General features: G+C 39.2%; 2 protein-coding genes across 2 annotated transcripts; one reads left to right on the top strand and one right to left on the bottom strand.

Moving 5' to 3' along the window:
• Positions 1-302: 302 nt before the first annotated feature.
• LOC137393518 (uncharacterized) lies at positions 303-15,933 on the bottom strand. The gene is made up of 6 exons (XM_068080099.1): positions 14,767-15,933; positions 11,000-11,101; positions 10,542-10,600; positions 9,022-9,268; positions 7,363-7,617; positions 303-1,257 (listed from the first exon to the last, which is right to left on the bottom strand). The coding sequence occupies exons 1-6, from the start codon at positions 15,872-15,874 to the stop codon at positions 617-619; spliced, it is 2,412 nt and encodes an 803-aa protein (XP_067936200.1). The 5' UTR covers positions 15,875-15,933; the 3' UTR covers positions 303-616.
• Positions 4,692-6,434, top strand: LOC137393057 (trichohyalin-like). The gene is made up of 2 exons (XM_068079446.1): positions 4,692-4,704; positions 5,005-6,434. The coding sequence occupies exons 1-2, from the start codon at positions 4,692-4,694 to the stop codon at positions 6,432-6,434; spliced, it is 1,443 nt and encodes a 480-aa protein (XP_067935547.1).
• Positions 15,934-18,339: the final 2,406 nt, after the last annotated feature.

The following is an 18,339-nucleotide window of genomic DNA, read 5'->3' as shown; positions in this document are numbered from 1 at the left end:
TATCTGCTGATGGTTTGGAGAATGCTGATCTGGCACACAGAGGAGTGGATGGAGTCCTTTTTCAACCGGACGAGACTGATGCCAGCTCTTTCACAAAATGTATTAAACGGAGGTCTATTACTCTTAGTCTGCCATCTCTTAGTACTTGATCATGTTAGGTGGCTAATACCAGCCCCACATAATTAATTGCGCCACACACTTGGTGCAATCCATAGGCAGTTTTCTGTCAGACACATTAGTTATGTCCGCTATTATGGACTCCACTACCATCGACTCTTTAGCTAGTATTCCACATCAAACATATCACAGAATTTATTTGTAAATTAATATAACATAATATAGAATAGCTTTGATACAATAATATGGGTGAAATGGATGAAAACAAACTTGAGTTATCCTCACAGGTGAGATTAACTACCTAAATAAGAATTTTTGTTTTATACATGGATAAAGATTAATTACATGTAAAAGGTAATAATACAAACAGTAATAATATCGATTCCTTGCCATTTGGTCATCATCTGTAACCATTGCAAAGAAATGGAGAATGCAGACATAATAAGGGAATAGATAAACAGATTTTTTATCATAGCCTCGAACTCCAGCCATCCTTCAATCATAGCCTCGGTCTCCAGCCATCCTTCAGTTGTTTCAGCTTGAGTAACTCAAATTCACTGAAGTTAAAGACGTCATCACGGAACATATGCTCAGTCATAATCATGAAGAACTGGCCATCGACTTGATTCTGTTTAAACTTTTGAGCGACATTCGGTAACTCAAACAGGTGTAAACAATCTGCGAGGCCCGGGACAGTTAGCGTTGAGAGATCTTCTGGTATCATATCCACCGATTTTATGGTGTCAAGCTGATAATGCACCAAGTCATTCTCGGAGCTACCCCGGGAACCACTAGATGAGTAGCCGGAGCACCTGCTAGGAGGCGGTAAAATTTGTGTGTCAGAGTACTTGGGAGGAGGCTGACACAAGCGTTCGAGATTTTCATAGTTTTTGGCAATACCAGAGTTGTCCCTCATCTGTCGAGGAGCAGCTCGAGGTGATTTAGAGCGTCTGTTGTCTACAGAGCATATATGATGAGCTGAGACAGACTTGGCAGGAGTGTTCTGGCACTTTTGCTCTCCGGTGGTTGATGCCTTTTGTAGCGGATTTCCCCCATCAATAGGAACAAACTGGAGGCCTGTTGCAGGCCTGACCAAGGCCATCGGGCCAGATGAATTAAGCTGCTGAGACGGTCCAAACTCTAAAACAGGTAAAACACTGCTGTAAAAGAGAGTTGAATGGTTTGTGATTAATGCACAGAACCCTACGGTTTAAGGCAATACAAGTTATCTTCAAAACTAATCATTCTTCTATAGCGAATGCTGCTGTAAAACAAGCAAATCCAATGGGCTCTACCAACTACCAATTCTGCCTAATAGAGAAAAATCATGTTTCATGCGTATTTATATGTAATTACTTGTTGAATGCCCGGCGTTTATAAAAGTCTTTAAACAGAGAATTTATTTTTATTTAACGAATTACATAACAGTTACCGTTCTAACTTTCAAACTTCATATCATGAGAAAAGTGTTTTGTGCAGTTTAAATAAATTAAAAGAGGAAATAAAAACAACTGTAAAAGTGTTTAAATGTAAATGTGAAACAATTAGCGAGTAATGGCTAAATAAAGTCTGGTTTGCTACAATTACAATGAAAAATGATTCGGTAATGATACAATTAATATGAACTGAGAAAACAAAATAAAAATCATGAATATGTTGAGTTAATAATAACAGTTCGTGCATAGAAGTGTGTGTATAAAAAATATCACTGTTGCAACGGAAGCTATCCATCAAAACTTTGCATACGATGATACTAGTACCTCTCGATACTGGTACAAATGTACAAATGAGATATCGGACTGTCTTTGTCTGGTACTTTGTCTGACCGAACGGAGATAGAATGTAGAGGCTATTCCTACTCGAGATGATACAATTGTCCAAGTGAAAAGAATTTAGCCTTTACAGATCTGGTAATCAAACGTATGTAAAACCGGAAATAGGATTGTAATGGCACATTTGACAATGAAATGGCACATTTCAAAATTAAAATGGCACATTTGAAATTGAAATGGCACATTTTAAAATTAAAATGGTACATTTTAAAATTAAAATTTAAATTAATTTTTACAAATTACAATAATGGGTAATGGCAATATTAATGGCAGCAAAAAATTAACTTTTGAAAAATTTCAAAACTAACAAATGCAAAAGATATTAATTAATAATAAAAAGCGCACATTTAGCGTATGCAATACAATACAATCGCGCAAAGGATACGGGGTAAGTATATAATGAGAGCTATGGAATCCCTTCGTAGACTTGTTGTTAGGAAATTGATTTACAATCATGCAGTTGTAATCTTTGTGAGTTCAAATCCAGCATGAAACGGATATTTCGTTCCTAAATTTTAATAGCTATAGCTGAACACACCGAAGTACAGAGTCAGGGAAAGCATACAAAACAGATTTATATATATAGTTTATCTCTCCAGAAGCCAAGATTAAAATTCTCAGAATTCTTAAACACCCTGCAGTGGAAGTACTTCTGGGAATCCTTTCTGAAGCCATAGATACATTATGTGATTGGTAAACTAGGAGCGGTGGAATGACAAAACAAGTTAACATAAGGTAAATATGTACAAATGTAAGATTGAATAAAATATATAATCAATGAGGAAGTAACTCCAAAAGATCTCAATCATTCTTAATGTTTGCCATTGTGGTGAGCTTAATTTACAAAATTGTGTGGCCAGTTGTTGTAAAGTCCATGACAGTAAGTTTATTATTAATCAAATGGGCATGGCTGAGAGGGTCGGTGACTTTCTATTGCTCTGTATTTTCATATATTTATTAGAAATTTAGTGGCTACATGTGTTGACCAGATAACTAATATGCATTCCCGCCCCATATTGTATGTTTTCACCCTTTAAAAAGGCAGGGAATGAACAGTCCAAGCTGTACAGTAGGTATTGCTCAGTAATCGGTAGCTATCGTGTTACCGTCCTTCAAGCATGTCAGTGCAACTTATCTTCCCCAACACCATGACATTTCAATTAAAAATATTATTATTATTAGGAGTTGTCTGCTTATGCTCATAGTAAGAGTTTGAATTTCAGAGTTACACTTAGACAACTCCAACTAACCTTATTAACTGGGCTTTAAAATGAATTCAAAACCAAAGGTTTGGTCTGTTTTATTTCTTTAATAAAATGACAGTCGTCCTTTTTAAAATTCATTCTTGCATGAATGAATTTTGAAAAAGTTTAAATTAGAAGCATTTTTGTTAGCCTCAACTCGCCGATATTTGGTGTAGCAAAGGTGAAGAAGTTAGTTATGGTTAATATAAATTTTGCAGCCAGAAGCTAGCAATGCGCTCATGACAGGTAAAATCTCTCGCGATTTTTGCTGTCAATGGAAAATTTACCAAACTTCAAATATATGTATTAGCAGGAGAAAATGATTACCCGTTTCTCTGACCATCCTCATATCATTAAGGTAGAGTATATCAACAATGCCCGAGCAGATATACCGTATATACTCAATTATAGGACACACCCTAGTATAAGACGCAGCATAAATTTCAGCCAATTATTGAGAATAAAGGGTAATTCCAGTATAGGACGCACTTCAATTGATCTCTTCACAAGTGAAATTTTCGCACGATCAATCGATTGTTTTCTCACTTTTAGGGCTCAGTTGACTGACTGACAGGTAAGTTTTAACGCTGGAGTGAATTCAACTGAAGTCTGCCGGCAATCAATTTTGTAATTGGAATCAATAAATCTTTTCACATGCGCTGTTTTTTTGTGTTGTTTTTGTTTGTCATGAATAAATCTTTTGAAAACGAATCTGGTTGTTATTTTCTTGTCAGTCACGTGACTATATCTTGGAAGTGAGCAATCAATCTTAATCTTCCTTATAAAGGCGTCCGTTTGACTCAATAATGAAAAGCTACGAAAACGTGAAATAAAAACATAATTCCATTTATTTATCACCTCACTCAGACATAGAAATATGAAATTCATAGCAATTTTTACAAGTAAGTGTTTACATAATAAAGTGACAAATGTTTATTTTCAAAAGCCGTGGAATTCTTCTTCATCGTTAATTTTTGTCTACGCATGAAGCGAGTACACCAGCCAGCTGATGCTTTGAAACTGGGATCTGCTATTAACTCCTTGGCTTTCAGACGGATTGCTGAACGGGTAACAATATAACCCTCTTGACGAAGATTGAGAATCCAGTTTTTCAGCTCATTTTCTTCATTAAGAAATTAAGTTTGGAGACCCCTACGGGCTTTTTTGTGACGTGGCATTTCAAGTAATTCAAGTTTGATTTTTCGCCAGTCTCTGAATTGCTTTTCAGAAATTCCAAACTCAGCAGCAGTCCAAAACTCAGCAGCACGATTGTTGTTACAAGTTTCAGCGTATTGAACAACTTTCAGTTTGAAAGATGCGTCGTATGCAGATCGCTTACATTTGTTGACTGAAGACATTTTTGCGAGCAATAAGTGGAGTTAAAAACAGTTTCAATCGCCGCGATTGTCTTCCGTCTACCGAGTGTCCATTCCCCTCTCGTATACATGGTATACGGTATAGCAGTGGCCTGATAATCGGTGCTGCTTCATAGAAACACATGGCCCCTCGTGGTATGTTGCGATTATAAGACGCAGGTGAAATGTAGGCTGATTTTCAGGTCAAAAAAGTGCGTCCTATAATTGAGTATATACGGTATGTAGTACAAAAGCATAGACATCGGGAAGAGCAGCAGATATATGTAGTACAAAAGCATAGACATCGGGAAGAGCAGCAGATGTATGTAGTACAAAAGCATAGACATCGGGAAGAGCAGCAGATATATGTAGTACAAAAGCAAAGACATCGGGAAGAGCAGTAGATATATGTAGTACAAAAGCATAGACATCGGGAAGAGCAGCAGATATTTGTAGTACAAAAGCATAGACATCGGGAAGAGCAGCAGATATTTGTAGTACACAAGCATAGACATCGGGAAGAGCAGCAGATATATGTAGTACACAAGCATAGACATCGGGAAGAGCAGCAGATATATGTAGTACAAAAGCATAGACATCGGGAAGAGCAGCAGATATTTGTAGTACAAAAGCATAGACATCGGGAAGAGCAGCAGATATATGTAGTACAAAAGCATAGACATCGGGAAGAGCTGCAGATATATGTAGTACAAAAGCATAGACATCGGGAAGAGCTGCAGATATATGTAGTACAAAAGCATAGACATCGGGAAGAGCAGCAGATGTATGTAGTACAAAAGCAAAGACATCGGGAAGAGCAGCAGATATTTGTAGTACAAAAGCATAGACATCGGGAAGAGCAGCAGATGTATGTAGTACAAAAGCAAAGACATCGGGAAGAGCAGCAGATATTTGTAGTACAAAAGCAAAGACATCGGGAAGAGCAGCAGATATATGTAGTACAAAAGCATAGACATCGGGAAGAGCAGCAGATATTTGTAGTACAAAAGCATAGACATCGGGAAGAGCAGCAGATATATGTAGTACAAAAGCATAGACATCGGGAAGAGCAGCAGATGTATGTAGTACAAAAGCATAGACATCGGGAAGAGCAGCAGATATTTGTAGTACAAAAGCAAAGACATCGGGAAGAGCAGCAGATATATGTAGTACAAAAGCATAGACATCGGGAAGAGCTGCAGATATATGTAGTACAAAAGCATAGACATCGGGAAGAGCAGCAGATGTATGTAGTACAAAAGCATAGACATCGGGAAGAGCAGCAGATATTTGTAGTACAAAAGCAAAGACATCGGGAAGAGCAGCAGATATATGTAGTACAAAAGCATAGACATCGGGAAGAGCAGCAGATATATGTAGTACAAAAGCATAGACATCGGGAAGAGCAGCAGATATATGTAGTACACAAGCAAAGACATCGGGAAGAGCAGCAGATATATGTAGTACAAAAGCATAGACATCGGGAAGAGCAGCAGATATATGTAGTACAAAAGCATAGACATCGGGAAGAGCAGCAGATATATGTAGTACAAAAGCATAGACATCGGGAAGAGCAGCAGATATATGTAGTACAAAAGCATAGACATCGGGAAGAGCAGCAGATATATGTAGTACAAAAGCATAGACATCGGGAAGAGCAGCAGATATATGTAGTACAAAAGCATAGACATCGGGAAGAGCAGCAGATATATGTAGTACAAAAGCATAGACATCGGGAAGAGCAGCAGATATATGTAGTACAAAAGCATAGACATCGGGAAGAGCAGCAGATATATGTAGTACAAAAGCATAGACATTGGGAAGAGCAGCAGATATATGTAGTACAAAAGCATAGACATCGGGAAGAGCCTGAACTGGAGATATGATTGATTTAACGATGAAAACTTATTTGTCGTCATCAATTATTTAGCGATGCATAAAGTGTTTGGGAAGCGATGTTGTTCACCTTTTATATCAATTAATAGAAACAAACAAACCTACAAAGGTTGGACCCTTTGAATGACGCTTTCCCTACGACAACGAACCTTTACAAACTGGTCTTAAGGAATCTTTGATGAATGGAGGCAGCAATTTTGAAAGACTTCAACATCCGTAAGCGATATTATCATCAAACGCAATTGCAAATTAGAGCCAAAAACCTTTAAAACTGGTTTTCAGGTAGCTTATAGGTAGCTTACAGGTAGCTTACAGGTAGCTTACAGGTTGCTTACAGGTAGCTTACAGGTAGCTTACAGGTTGCTTACAGGTAGCTTACAGGTAGCTTACAGGTAGCTTACAGGTTGCTTACAGGTTGCTTACAGGTTGCTTACAGGTTGCTTACAGGTTGCTTATAGGCATAACTAGTGCAAGATAATAGCTTACAATGAAAGTAATAGCAATATATAACCATAATATATTAACAATATTAACAACTATTAACCCTATTAACTTGACTTTTTATTTGTTCATAAACCTTAAAAGCTATAAATTTAAATTTTCTTGGACTACATAGAAACTGGCCTGCAATTATTTTTTTTCAAGGAATGACTGAAAAGGAAATATCTGAAGCATAAAACAGAGGAACCAGCACAGCTAACAGCTTTTTCAGATTGTGACAGATACACACCAACAACCCCATAGTGGTCTGTCTATGAGATTCTGAGCCTTTTAACTGCGATCAATTTTTGTTGATTTTAATCTTGAAGCAGATCATCTCAGACATTAAAAACAATCGCAAATGATAGAAACTGTTACTTTCTGATAAAATCTAGTAAGATATTGTGAATGCTTGTTCTAAGATACAAGACTACTCACTGAAAGTGTCTAAAGGGGTCGTGTGGTCTCTGTAGTCTGGAGAGCAGGGAGGTGTCCACAGCTCCTGTATTTGAGTACATTTGCTGCCGTTGTGCGGTGGCCTCACCCGGCCTACAAATCCTTCCGACTGCCCAGACACCAATCTAGCGTTGGCATAGGTCGTGCAAGAGGCCGATTCAGGAGAGGAGTCAGCGGAATCATCCCCATTGCTCATGGATAGATTTTCAAAGCTGTCGGCACGCTGCGATCCATCACCTGTAATATGGCAGCGACCACGTATAAGAGTGCTAATATGGCAGCAACCACACAAGACTGTGCACTTACCCACCCTACTGTCACCTCAATAGTTCTCCTCAGGCTTTGTTCAACTTGGCTCACAAATAAGTTGGATGCAAGTTTGAGAATTGTGGTAGAATTTGTTACTGCAGACGGTTGGAGGACTGTAACTAGGGGGTCATTTAGTGCGGGAACTAGCAGATGTTGGTAGAGATGAGTCATCTCCGGCCAAGAAAGGAAAGACATCTAATTACTTTACTGCGACCTTATGCGAGTCACTTGAGTGTGTCAATAATTAGTCAAAAGGTAAAGCTCTAGCCGGAGAAGCTCCTTACACAGAGAAGGTGTCAGTAACCATTCCGGCATTCCATTTCAGGAACATCGATTCTCAAACATAATCCGTTCCAGAAGGTTGTTCGAAAATCGAGTTGTTTGAGATCCGAAACAATTATTCCCATTAGAATTAATGTATGTAAATTTTAATCCGTTCCAAGTCGAAATAACAACTTCGGTAAAGTAATTTTTTAATATTTTACACAACAAACTGTACTGTATACTACATACTATAAATAAAAACGGGTAGATATAGATCGTGTTCATTTTTGATAAAAGATTTGCTATCTATGATGATGAAAACAGAAAACACTAAGTAAACATTTCGTATGTTTCGCTCTTAAAACATCGAAAACATTCTAGATTAAGATATATTACCAAAAATTGCAGAAATTGTTAATGAAACAGCGAAAAATACAACAGATCAGTTACATCAAAAATCGTGTGAAAAAGAAAATATAAACAGCAATGGCACGTTTACTTTACATCTTTGAAAGAGAATCCTCCTCCAAAACAATTTAAAGTAACTCAACTGGAGGAGTTGTCTCCCTAGCAAATCTCTTCGGTATAGGGACGTTGTCCCAGATGGTTCCTTCCTATTTGTAAAGAATTTATGAAGCGTAACTTGCTTCTCCCTGTGTTAACGAATGTTTCATGCTGTTTCCGAAGCTGTTCCGAACGTTTAATTCAAATGCGTATGCTCTGGTTTGGTCGAGAACCAAATTTATGTTTGAGATCCGAGATGAACAAATTTCAATTTTTTTGATCGAAAACCGAATTGGTCGAGAAACGAAGCGTTCGAGAACCGAGGTTCCACTGGACAGAACAAGCTGAAATCAACTCTGTACACACAGATGAGGTATCAGGATGGACAAGAGTCCTTGACATTGAGCAGAGGTAGTTGATGAATCTGAACAAGGAACTAGACGAAGATCGTCTCACAATCCATTTAGCATCTCACTCGACTATTCAAACATTTGTAAAGTAAACAGCCATGGCAGACGTGAAGAGAAGACATTCATGAATTACAGCAGTGAATATATGACATACCTATCTTTGACTTTTCTCTCCCCTCACTTTCTGTTTTCCGAAATGTCCTCTTAAGGTTATCTAGCGAAAGAGAGATTTTCTCGCTCCAGGTTGAATGGTCACCCTTTTTTCTGCGGTTTTCAGGGGTGCACGGAGTGGACACTCCCTTCCTCTGTAGCACAGGAGTTCTCATCTGTCCCTTTTGCTGACGGGCCATCTCGGGGCTGTTTCCCCGACTCAACAGCGGTTGTTCTTCACCAGCAAGCATCTGTACAGGTACAAGTGAGTCACTTCAACTACTTCGGTAATTAACCACAACGGGTAAATTGAGAGGGAGCAGACCCGATTGATCACTCTGTCCGCTAGGAATTACTAGCATGAGTCTCTCAAAACAAATGCCTGGGGGAGAGCTCTGGCTTTATGCAAACATTGACTGAGACTGAGAGGTGGTAATTGGGCCTGAGCTCTGGGCTATCAATAAGCTGTCCTATTACCACTGAGTAGAACTACAGGGGATTAAATTAGGGGACCCTAAAGGTGTGGTCACACGAGCACCGAACCGAACTAAATGACGCAAAACGACGTCGCTCTCAGCTGTAAAAAGTTCGGCCGAAGACATTTCTAGCCGAAACGAACTATTTCGGTACTGCTCAAAATTTCGTGCCGAACCCTTGCTCTTATTGGCTGGTTAAAATTCTAGAATTCTAGCGAGCACGCGTCACATTTCTCCTTACGGGCGTGTGAGTAAAGTTAAAAAAGAAATGGGACGATACATTTATTTCGTTAAATAAACAACATGAAGCAATTTACCACAAGGTTCACCCAGACTTGTGATTGTGTTACATAAATGTAAGATGTTGCACTTAAGTTTTGCATAAATGTAAGGGAATGGTTGTGATTTTCTTTCGTGTGGAATATAAGTAATGTGTCATATTCATCCTGATGAAGTATCGTTGACTGATTTATTTATGTAAAACCACAGTACTATGATAAAGACTGTTTTTGTTTGTTATGTACTCAGCATAGAAAAACATTCATATGTTAATAAAAAAAATACAATTATGTTGATGGGAAGGGTTAGCAAAATCTTTGTATCGAGTGATTTATTTTGAGCAGCTGAACGATCTTCTGATAAATCTGCGGCGTAATTATAATTTATAATTGTTCCTCAAAGTTTTTTGTTTACAATAGAAATATTTAAGTCAAATACATAACAACAATTACTAATGAAACCGTGTCATGTCTCTATACGTATGGTATCTAGGAAGCGAAGTGACTTCGGATGCCGTGTGACATGTGCCACGAACCGAACCAGCCTCCGAACCGAACCTATCCTAAGTCGGCTCGGTGCTCGTGTGACCACGCCTAAACAGTCTGGCCTATAATGGGTCGGCATCTGACAAACTGGCCTATGATGGATCCTCCTACGATGGACCCTCCGACATGTTGGCCTACGATGAACTCTCCTACAACAGGTCGGTCTATGACAGGCTGTCCTATAAACTGCCCCATCGGACTGCATATTGATAAGAAAAACTTACCCGATCTGTAAGCCGCGAGCTGGGCATATTATCCTTGACACCAGACATTTGTACAAGCCCTGCAAAAAATAATGGTTATTCATACATACACATAGGTTTAAGGAGCTGCCAATGTCCTCCTGGGTTCCCATTGTAAGTACCTACATGTACGTATAGTAGCAGAGGAGCTGGGCATGACAAGGCAAAGGAATGACTAGCCATGTTTATTCATCTTATCATCTCTAATCAACAAGGTCAGCTTATAAACATACCAACAAGTGCTTGTTGAGGTTTTGTGTAAGAAATTAGCAGGATAACGTTTCACCAAAAGTATCCAGCAGATAGTGCAAGGCATCCGCTACATACTTATAATAATTGAACATGGGAATAACAACAGCCCTTCTGTTTCTAGGCAGCTCGGCAGCGCTGCCACTAGAAGAATACGAGAATCACATGAGCGCATATAGAAAAGAACTCACTGCTAATGTTTGATTCAGAGACATTCATGCGTGGGTTCAACTTGACATTGGCGTAGTTGCCACTTCCGGTGCCTCCGCCGCTGTCAGTAGATATCAGAGAGACTGTAATAGAGCGAAGACAGTCCAACTTGAAGTTAGCCGCTATAAATAGTCAATCTATGACACAAAGAATGTCAAGCATGGAAGACAGAACTAACATTTATAGAAATGCCTGTCAACCCCGGGAAGTGTTTATATTGGCAGAGCATTTTTCCATACCAGCGTCGATAAGACTGACTCAGAGGCCTCTAACACTTTGCTCAGTATTTTTCATGGTTTGACAGAACCCTGATAGGAGCAGCGATTAGCTGTGTGGCAAGCTAAGACAAGTGAGTGTATTGTGAGAGACACCTCTAGAGTTAGGCAAGTTAAGACAAGTGAGTTTATTGTGGGAGACACCTCTAGAGTTAGGCAAGTTAAGACAAGTGAGTGTATTGTGGGAGACACCTCTAGAGTCATCAGCTAATGCTGTAACCTGACACCTCATCGTTCACTCTGTTCAAATAAATGTGAGATCAACTTTCGTACTCTTTGCACGCTTTGCAAATTAGCAAACAAGAGTGTAACAGGAAACGCCTTTTACCCTTCTAATTGAACCTAATAAAGTCACCGGAAATACAAAGCTCCGACTGAATAAGGGAAAAACCACTGAGGGGAAAAGAAGATTTATACATAACACTTGTGAGTGTGACACTTGTGAGTGTGACACTTGTGAGTGTGACACTTGTGAGTGTGACACTTGTGAGTGTGCCACTTGTGAGTGTGACACTTGTGAGTGTGACACTTGTGAGTGTGACACTTGTGAGTGTGACACTGTATTCAACATCTCGCCATACATTATACTTGTACTGCTACCAGCTGAGGAAATCATAACAGAGAATTGATCATTTCTGTTTGAGCCATTGAGAATATGATCTATCTTGTTGAGTAAAACTTAGCCACCTTACAACCATTAAACACACACGGGCTAGAGGCAAGCTTGGTTGAGCACTTTTGCTTTCAAGTGATAGGCATTCTGGCTTAAGACGAAAACAGTTTACAAAAAATACGTAGGTGATAATGAAGCCTAAAACATCTATGCTACATCAAAATATACGCTTTCAAATAAAATGTAATGGCATGAGTGTACAGTTTATCTGATCACCTCTACACCATCAGTGTATATGAAAAGGGGAGACAATGTCATTGTATGCAGAGCATTTGATGTGAAGGAAAACTGAAACATTCAAATATGTATAAAATGTGCCACAGCAAGCACGCAGCGCAGCGGGTAAAATCTAATTAATTCTTCCAACAAAGTTGCAAATCTGTGTCTTGCAGCATACACAGTCTCTTAAATTCCGCCCTAGCTACACAATCAAATGTTTCACATGCCATGATATTCATATGGCTGTAAGATGATGCTAGACGTTGTCAGAGAAACAGGTGGTAAAGGAATGTGATGTTGTCATAGGCTATGAACTATTAACAGAACTGCTAGCGTGTGACGGCTCCCTAGGACACACGGCTCCCTAGGACACACGGCTCCCTAGGACACACGGCTAATCGACTTTAACCATTATTATATAAATACATGTACTTAGCTATACGGAGTATAACATCCTGTACTGTTGTCACGAAGTGAATTTATAAAATAGATACCTCCTCAACCTTCTATGAGCAGAGTAAACCCACTTTACTGATACGCAAAATAGACATTTTCGGCAGAGTAGAACGAGTTAACAATATTAATTAGACAGAATGATACTTCTATATAGGATCTTATATGAATACTAAACTTATCAAACTAATAATCTGGTATTTTTGTATCAAAGTAGAGGGAGCCATGACCAAATGCGTAGAAGTATTTAGATTATTTTGTCTTACAGAAGACAATAAATGGTAGCTAAGAAGGTAGCTAATCGACTGTGTCAGCTCTTAGCCTTCTCAGCAATGCTCAAATACCTGACACTCTAGGTAGTGCCAATAGCTAGCTGAAGAAAACACAGTTAATCAGGCCTGGAACTAGAGACTTGACTTGAAATGGCTGAGATAACTGGAGCATAACAACATGTTTTTGAATGAATACCATGGGCAGCAGGTGGATGATGAAAGATGACAGGGCCAGACAGGAGGAAGTGCTTACAGTTGAGTAATGCAGCAATAAACGCTTGTAACATAAAAAGAATGATCTGGAAGGCGTGGCACGGCGTTCCTACAGTCTCAAGGCTAGATAGATAACTAGCTAAGAAGTCACCAGAATTTTCGGTATATATTACTAGTACTAGTCTTGCTTGAAACAGGTGCGAACCTGAGCTGGCCATCTGATTAGCTTAATAGTTACAGAGTTCCGGTGAGGTTCCGGTAGGAGGGGCTTAGACAGTGTACCGGTAGCTAATCAGTGATCAGGCTTCTTGTATTTGAGTAATGAGTCATGCGAGGTGAATGAGCCGCTACGTCAACTAGTACTGTCACGATATTTTATGAGTACAAAACCTACACATTTGGCTATCTAAATATGGCCATAGCAACATTAGCTGAGCTAGATTTTGGTTCAAAAACCATGAAGTACATGGCATCATTCCATTCCACACCGATTGGGTAAAACCACAATACTTGGAGAACTTACAGGTAATAAACCAGAGGAACAGGTACATAACACTTATTGTCCAACTGGTGAGGCTCACTCAACCGTGCGATATCAACTACAGTACTATTACAGCTGCCTCCCTCAGTACAAGTAGGCATCCAAAATGGGATATGTACCATGTTGAGACAAATGCTTGCGATTGCATCACCTCTACTTTCAACAAGTTGAGCAGGAGGTGAACTGTTGATCAACTTGGGACATGAAATTAGTACATGAGGTGCTATGATTGAATTACTGTTGTAGGAAGAGTTGAAGAGAGACTGGAGAGGGGCTAGAGGTCGACCGGCACTGGGCTAGAGTGCGGATTAGTAAATGTATTCCTAGGATTATGAGTAGGCCTAGACTCTATTCCGTTGTTAATCAATTGACCTCAAGTGAATGCACTGGATATCCAGTGCTTGAGTGTCCAGTCAATAGAGACTAAACAATATATCATAGCTTTCCTATTGTAAACTTTGCTCCTTTCAATCAACTGCTAGGATATGGGAAGGGAAGCCTGTGCCACTAAAGGTTCAAGCCATCACTAGTTAAAAAGATCAGGAAGCTCTAAAAACTCCAAATTGACAGCATAAGCATTTTGTATGCATTTTTTTAAATTGCAATTCATGGTATGAAGAACAAGGAAATTTGAAATAAAAACAGTTTAAGCCTGCTTTGGGAGACCGTATCTCAAACCTATAATTATGCTCAGGCAGTACTGTATGAGCCTAATAGTATTGGATGCACAGGGCACAAATAATTATAATGCTATAAACAAGATGCCATTTCCTACATAGAAAACACACATATGGATATATAAAAAGGTGCAAGCCTTACACCACAACATATGTGCAGATGTGTGACCTTCTCTGATTGCGATATCATCAAAATAAGGTAAGCAGCTGTGTCACCATACCTTTGGTATTAATCTATTTAGCCTATAACATAGTTATTAATAAGACACATTCCGCTACAAGGTTATGCAAGAGTCTCAAACATTAAGCCGGTATTCCTCAGCAAAGAACATTAAATTACCATAAACTATGAAGATATGAAATAAAAAAGCCCTTTCATCAATCAGAACAGTTCTGCTGTCTATCGTGCAGTCAATGTTACATACCTGCATCGGCAGCATGAACGCCCTTTCTCGGAGGAAGTTGAGGACTTTCGTAGAAAACTTCACTCAATTTCCAAGCTGTGACATCGGACTGTCCCACTAATTCGATAGGCAAAACATCCAAAATATCTTTCATGCTCAAATTTGGACAATATCTGCCATTTAGCACCTGTTCACGAGACTGAGTATCAGCAAATAGTGGTAACCTGACCTTCATGTCCCTCATTAACGAGCAAGTCGCCGGAATGTAAAACACTTGAACATTAGACAGTCCATTCATACTTTCCACACATCGAGTACAGACCAGGTATTGCTGTTTTACAATATTCTCAGCTATGTACTCCTCTTCTGGTATCAAATGATGCTGTCCACCTCGAGTTATCGTCTGACGGCTCGTTTGAATGTTATCAAGAGTGGCCAGCTCGTGGAAACGTATTTTCTGAGGAAAGCCAATATCGACGTGTTTGCTAACCAGGTCACTGAGTGTCAGAAGTGTTTCGTCTTGTAAAGCAGTAAAGTTGCCAACACATGACATGGGCAAACCAATTGCCTTGTCATTGTGCTTACATATCAGAAAATCTACGACTCCTGTATTAGTACACCTCTTATCAACTGAGGTGATGGCCAGCACATCTCCTTCGCTGATGGTACAGTGCTTTTCTGGTATAGATATAGTCTTATTCACAATAACTGCGTTGGGTCGTGGATGCTCAGCGACCAAATCACCTGCTGTCTCATAGATATGATCCATTCCCTTGAAAGGTAATACTTGTAAAGGCATCGAGTAATTAGACGGTACACTAAATTGTTTGTAAATTGATGTGCTACCGGGAGGTGATAGGTAACCGTACTCTGTGGCTACATGTTCTGTCTGAGTGAGAGAACCCGCACCAGTTAGAATCACCCTTTTAAATGTTCTCACCCCGTGAAGCTTTATGATGTCGCCATGTTTTAAAAAAGATTTCTTATGACTGTAATGTTTCGCAGAATTAATGTCATTTTTAGGATTTGATGAATGTGTCACCTTCACCAATTGAAGAATCTGTGGGAATTCGACGTTGTCTATCAAACGTGGAATCGAGAAGGTTTCTTCCGACCATTGTAAATCCATATCGTAAGTCAAGCTGATAATCCCGTATACAAAATTATATACTAAAACAACTCCGAGTCGAATACCATTGCTGTGCGTTAGGAGAATGTTAAAAAACAAACGCGTGAAACTGAACGGCAAGAGTGTATAGCACTGTATCCTAAAAGTAGTGTATATTTACGCGTCGCCTGTTTGTATAAACCAGCATAATCTAAGATTGGCAGCTATTTCCTTAGAGCCGTAAAGTGTCTATTTGGCGATCTATGGTTAATCGTTTTATTAATACTACCACAATGTAAAATAGATGTCTATGTAAATGAACAACTGAAACGCAACCGGTCGCTGGCGCCGGACAAATACTGTACATACAGAGACGTGCACATCGGAATTTGCCAGCATTATTTTCTTAGGGTTGTTTGCTCATGAATGAACTGATCTTGTAGTTTGGTAAAATGAACCTTGGAATATCGCACTAAAATATACAAAAAGCTATTATTTTCAACCAATACCTAGCTTCTTTATTAGTGAAGGCAAGTCTCTGCTACTGTGGCAATTGAGACTCACTCGAAGTATGTCTGTTCAGTGAAGATCAGACCAAATTGTCAGATTCAATGGTGTAGTTAATTACAAAGTCTTTTCAATGGCTTTGTCGATGGTCCTTGGGCATAAAAATGTTAATATTAAATTAACTCACCAAAAAACTGCATTAATGCTACAGCATAATAGCCAAGAAGCAAGTTACTTGTGATGACACTACAGTACTGTAGCCAAGAAGCAAGTTACTCGTGATGATACTACAGTACTGTAGCCAAGAAGCGAGTTACTCGTGATGATACTACAGTACTGTAGCCAAGAAGTAAGTCACTTGTGATGATACTACAGTACTGTGTTGGATTGAGCCACCAACACGTAGCGGCGTGCAAAACGTCTTACACTACAGGTAACAACAATCCCTAACTCAGGGAGCATTGCGTTGGACTGAATCACCAACACGCAGCGGCGTACGAGACGTCTTACGCTACAGGTGACAACCAATCACTAACTTCGGGTAGCACTGCGTTGGGCCGAGTTACCAACACGCAGCGGCATATGGAATGTCTTATGCTACATGTAACAAGTCACCAACTCGGGCAACCTTACGTTAGATTGCGTCACCAACACACAGCGGCGTACGAGACGTCTTACGCTATAGGCAACACAATTGCTCGTTTCTAGACAGGGGTCGACCCCCGGTCGACAGGTCGACAATCTACAGCAAGGTCGACAGGGTCGACAGCCAGTAGAGGTCGACAGGTCGACTTGTCCTGATATACCGAGCAGCGCTTAGAGGCAAAATGCCGAGATACTTGCGATAAAGCAAGTAATTCTTCTTATCAGAAAAACTGAAGAGAGAGATGGTTCATGGAACAACATGTATTTCAGAACGAAATAATAAGGCTGATGCCTTCCTTTATATACTATAAGATATGCAAATTAGTGGAACATAAGGCCAGCCCACGAGGGCGTAGCTACTCGGAAAAAGATAAAAATAGGGCACAACTCCCTATAATAATATAAAAAAAACGTTATTTACTTGGTGGCAAATCCACCACAGTACTGTAGCCAAGAAGCGAGTTACTCGTGATGATACTACAGTACTGTAGCCAAGAAGCGAGTTACTCGTGATGATACTACAGTAAAATTTCTCAGTTTTTTTAGAAACTTCACAAAGACATTAAATAATGTAAAAATAAGACAAACCAAAACTTTGAGCTTTGTCATAGAAAGGTTGGCCATAGAATTCATGATTAACTAAATTTCACAAATAGTTGAAGAAGTTATACAAAGTCTCTAAAAGCAACTTGAATTATGAATTTAGACTAAATCTGCTTCTTTTTTTTTGTGTCAGTTTCCAAGATCTCAATGCTCAACATAAATATCTGCTGAGTATTTTCACAATGCTCTTTTTTGAGTATTTTTTGACTACCCACTGTTACATTTAAAAAGCTATGAAAACCATCACTCCTCTCACACAGAGTGTAATAACTATATGAGTGAAAGCTGCAGTGAACATTGGTGAATCGGTCCAAATCAGGTTGTCAAGGCATGTCAGGTTGTCAAAGTATGACAGGTTGTCAAAGTATGTCAGGTTATTAAAGTATTACAGGTCGTCAAAGTATGACAGGTTGTCAAGGTATTACAGGCTGTCAAGGCTTGTCAAGTTTTTAAGGTATGACAGATTGTCAAGGTATGACAGGTTGTCAAAGTATGACATGTTGTCAAAGCATGTCAGATTATTAAAGTATTTCAGGTTGTCAAAATATGACAGGTGTCAAGGTATTACAGGCTGTCAAGGTTTGTCAAGTTTTTAAGGTATGTCAGGTTGTCAAGGTAGTAGAGACTGTTTACTAGTTGCTAAAAATATGACAAAAGTAAACTAAAAAGGTCATGTATTATTTGATCTAACTTCCTGAGCTTACCAGTATCAGTCAAGTATCTTATAAGTT

This window comes from Watersipora subatra, chromosome 4 (genome assembly GCF_963576615.1).
Source record: "Watersipora subatra chromosome 4, tzWatSuba1.1, whole genome shotgun sequence".
NCBI classification, from domain to species: domain Eukaryota; kingdom Metazoa; phylum Bryozoa; class Gymnolaemata; order Cheilostomatida; family Watersiporidae; genus Watersipora; species Watersipora subatra.
Note: the sequence above shows the minus strand (reverse complement) of the source record. Positions and strands in the feature narration are given on the sequence as shown.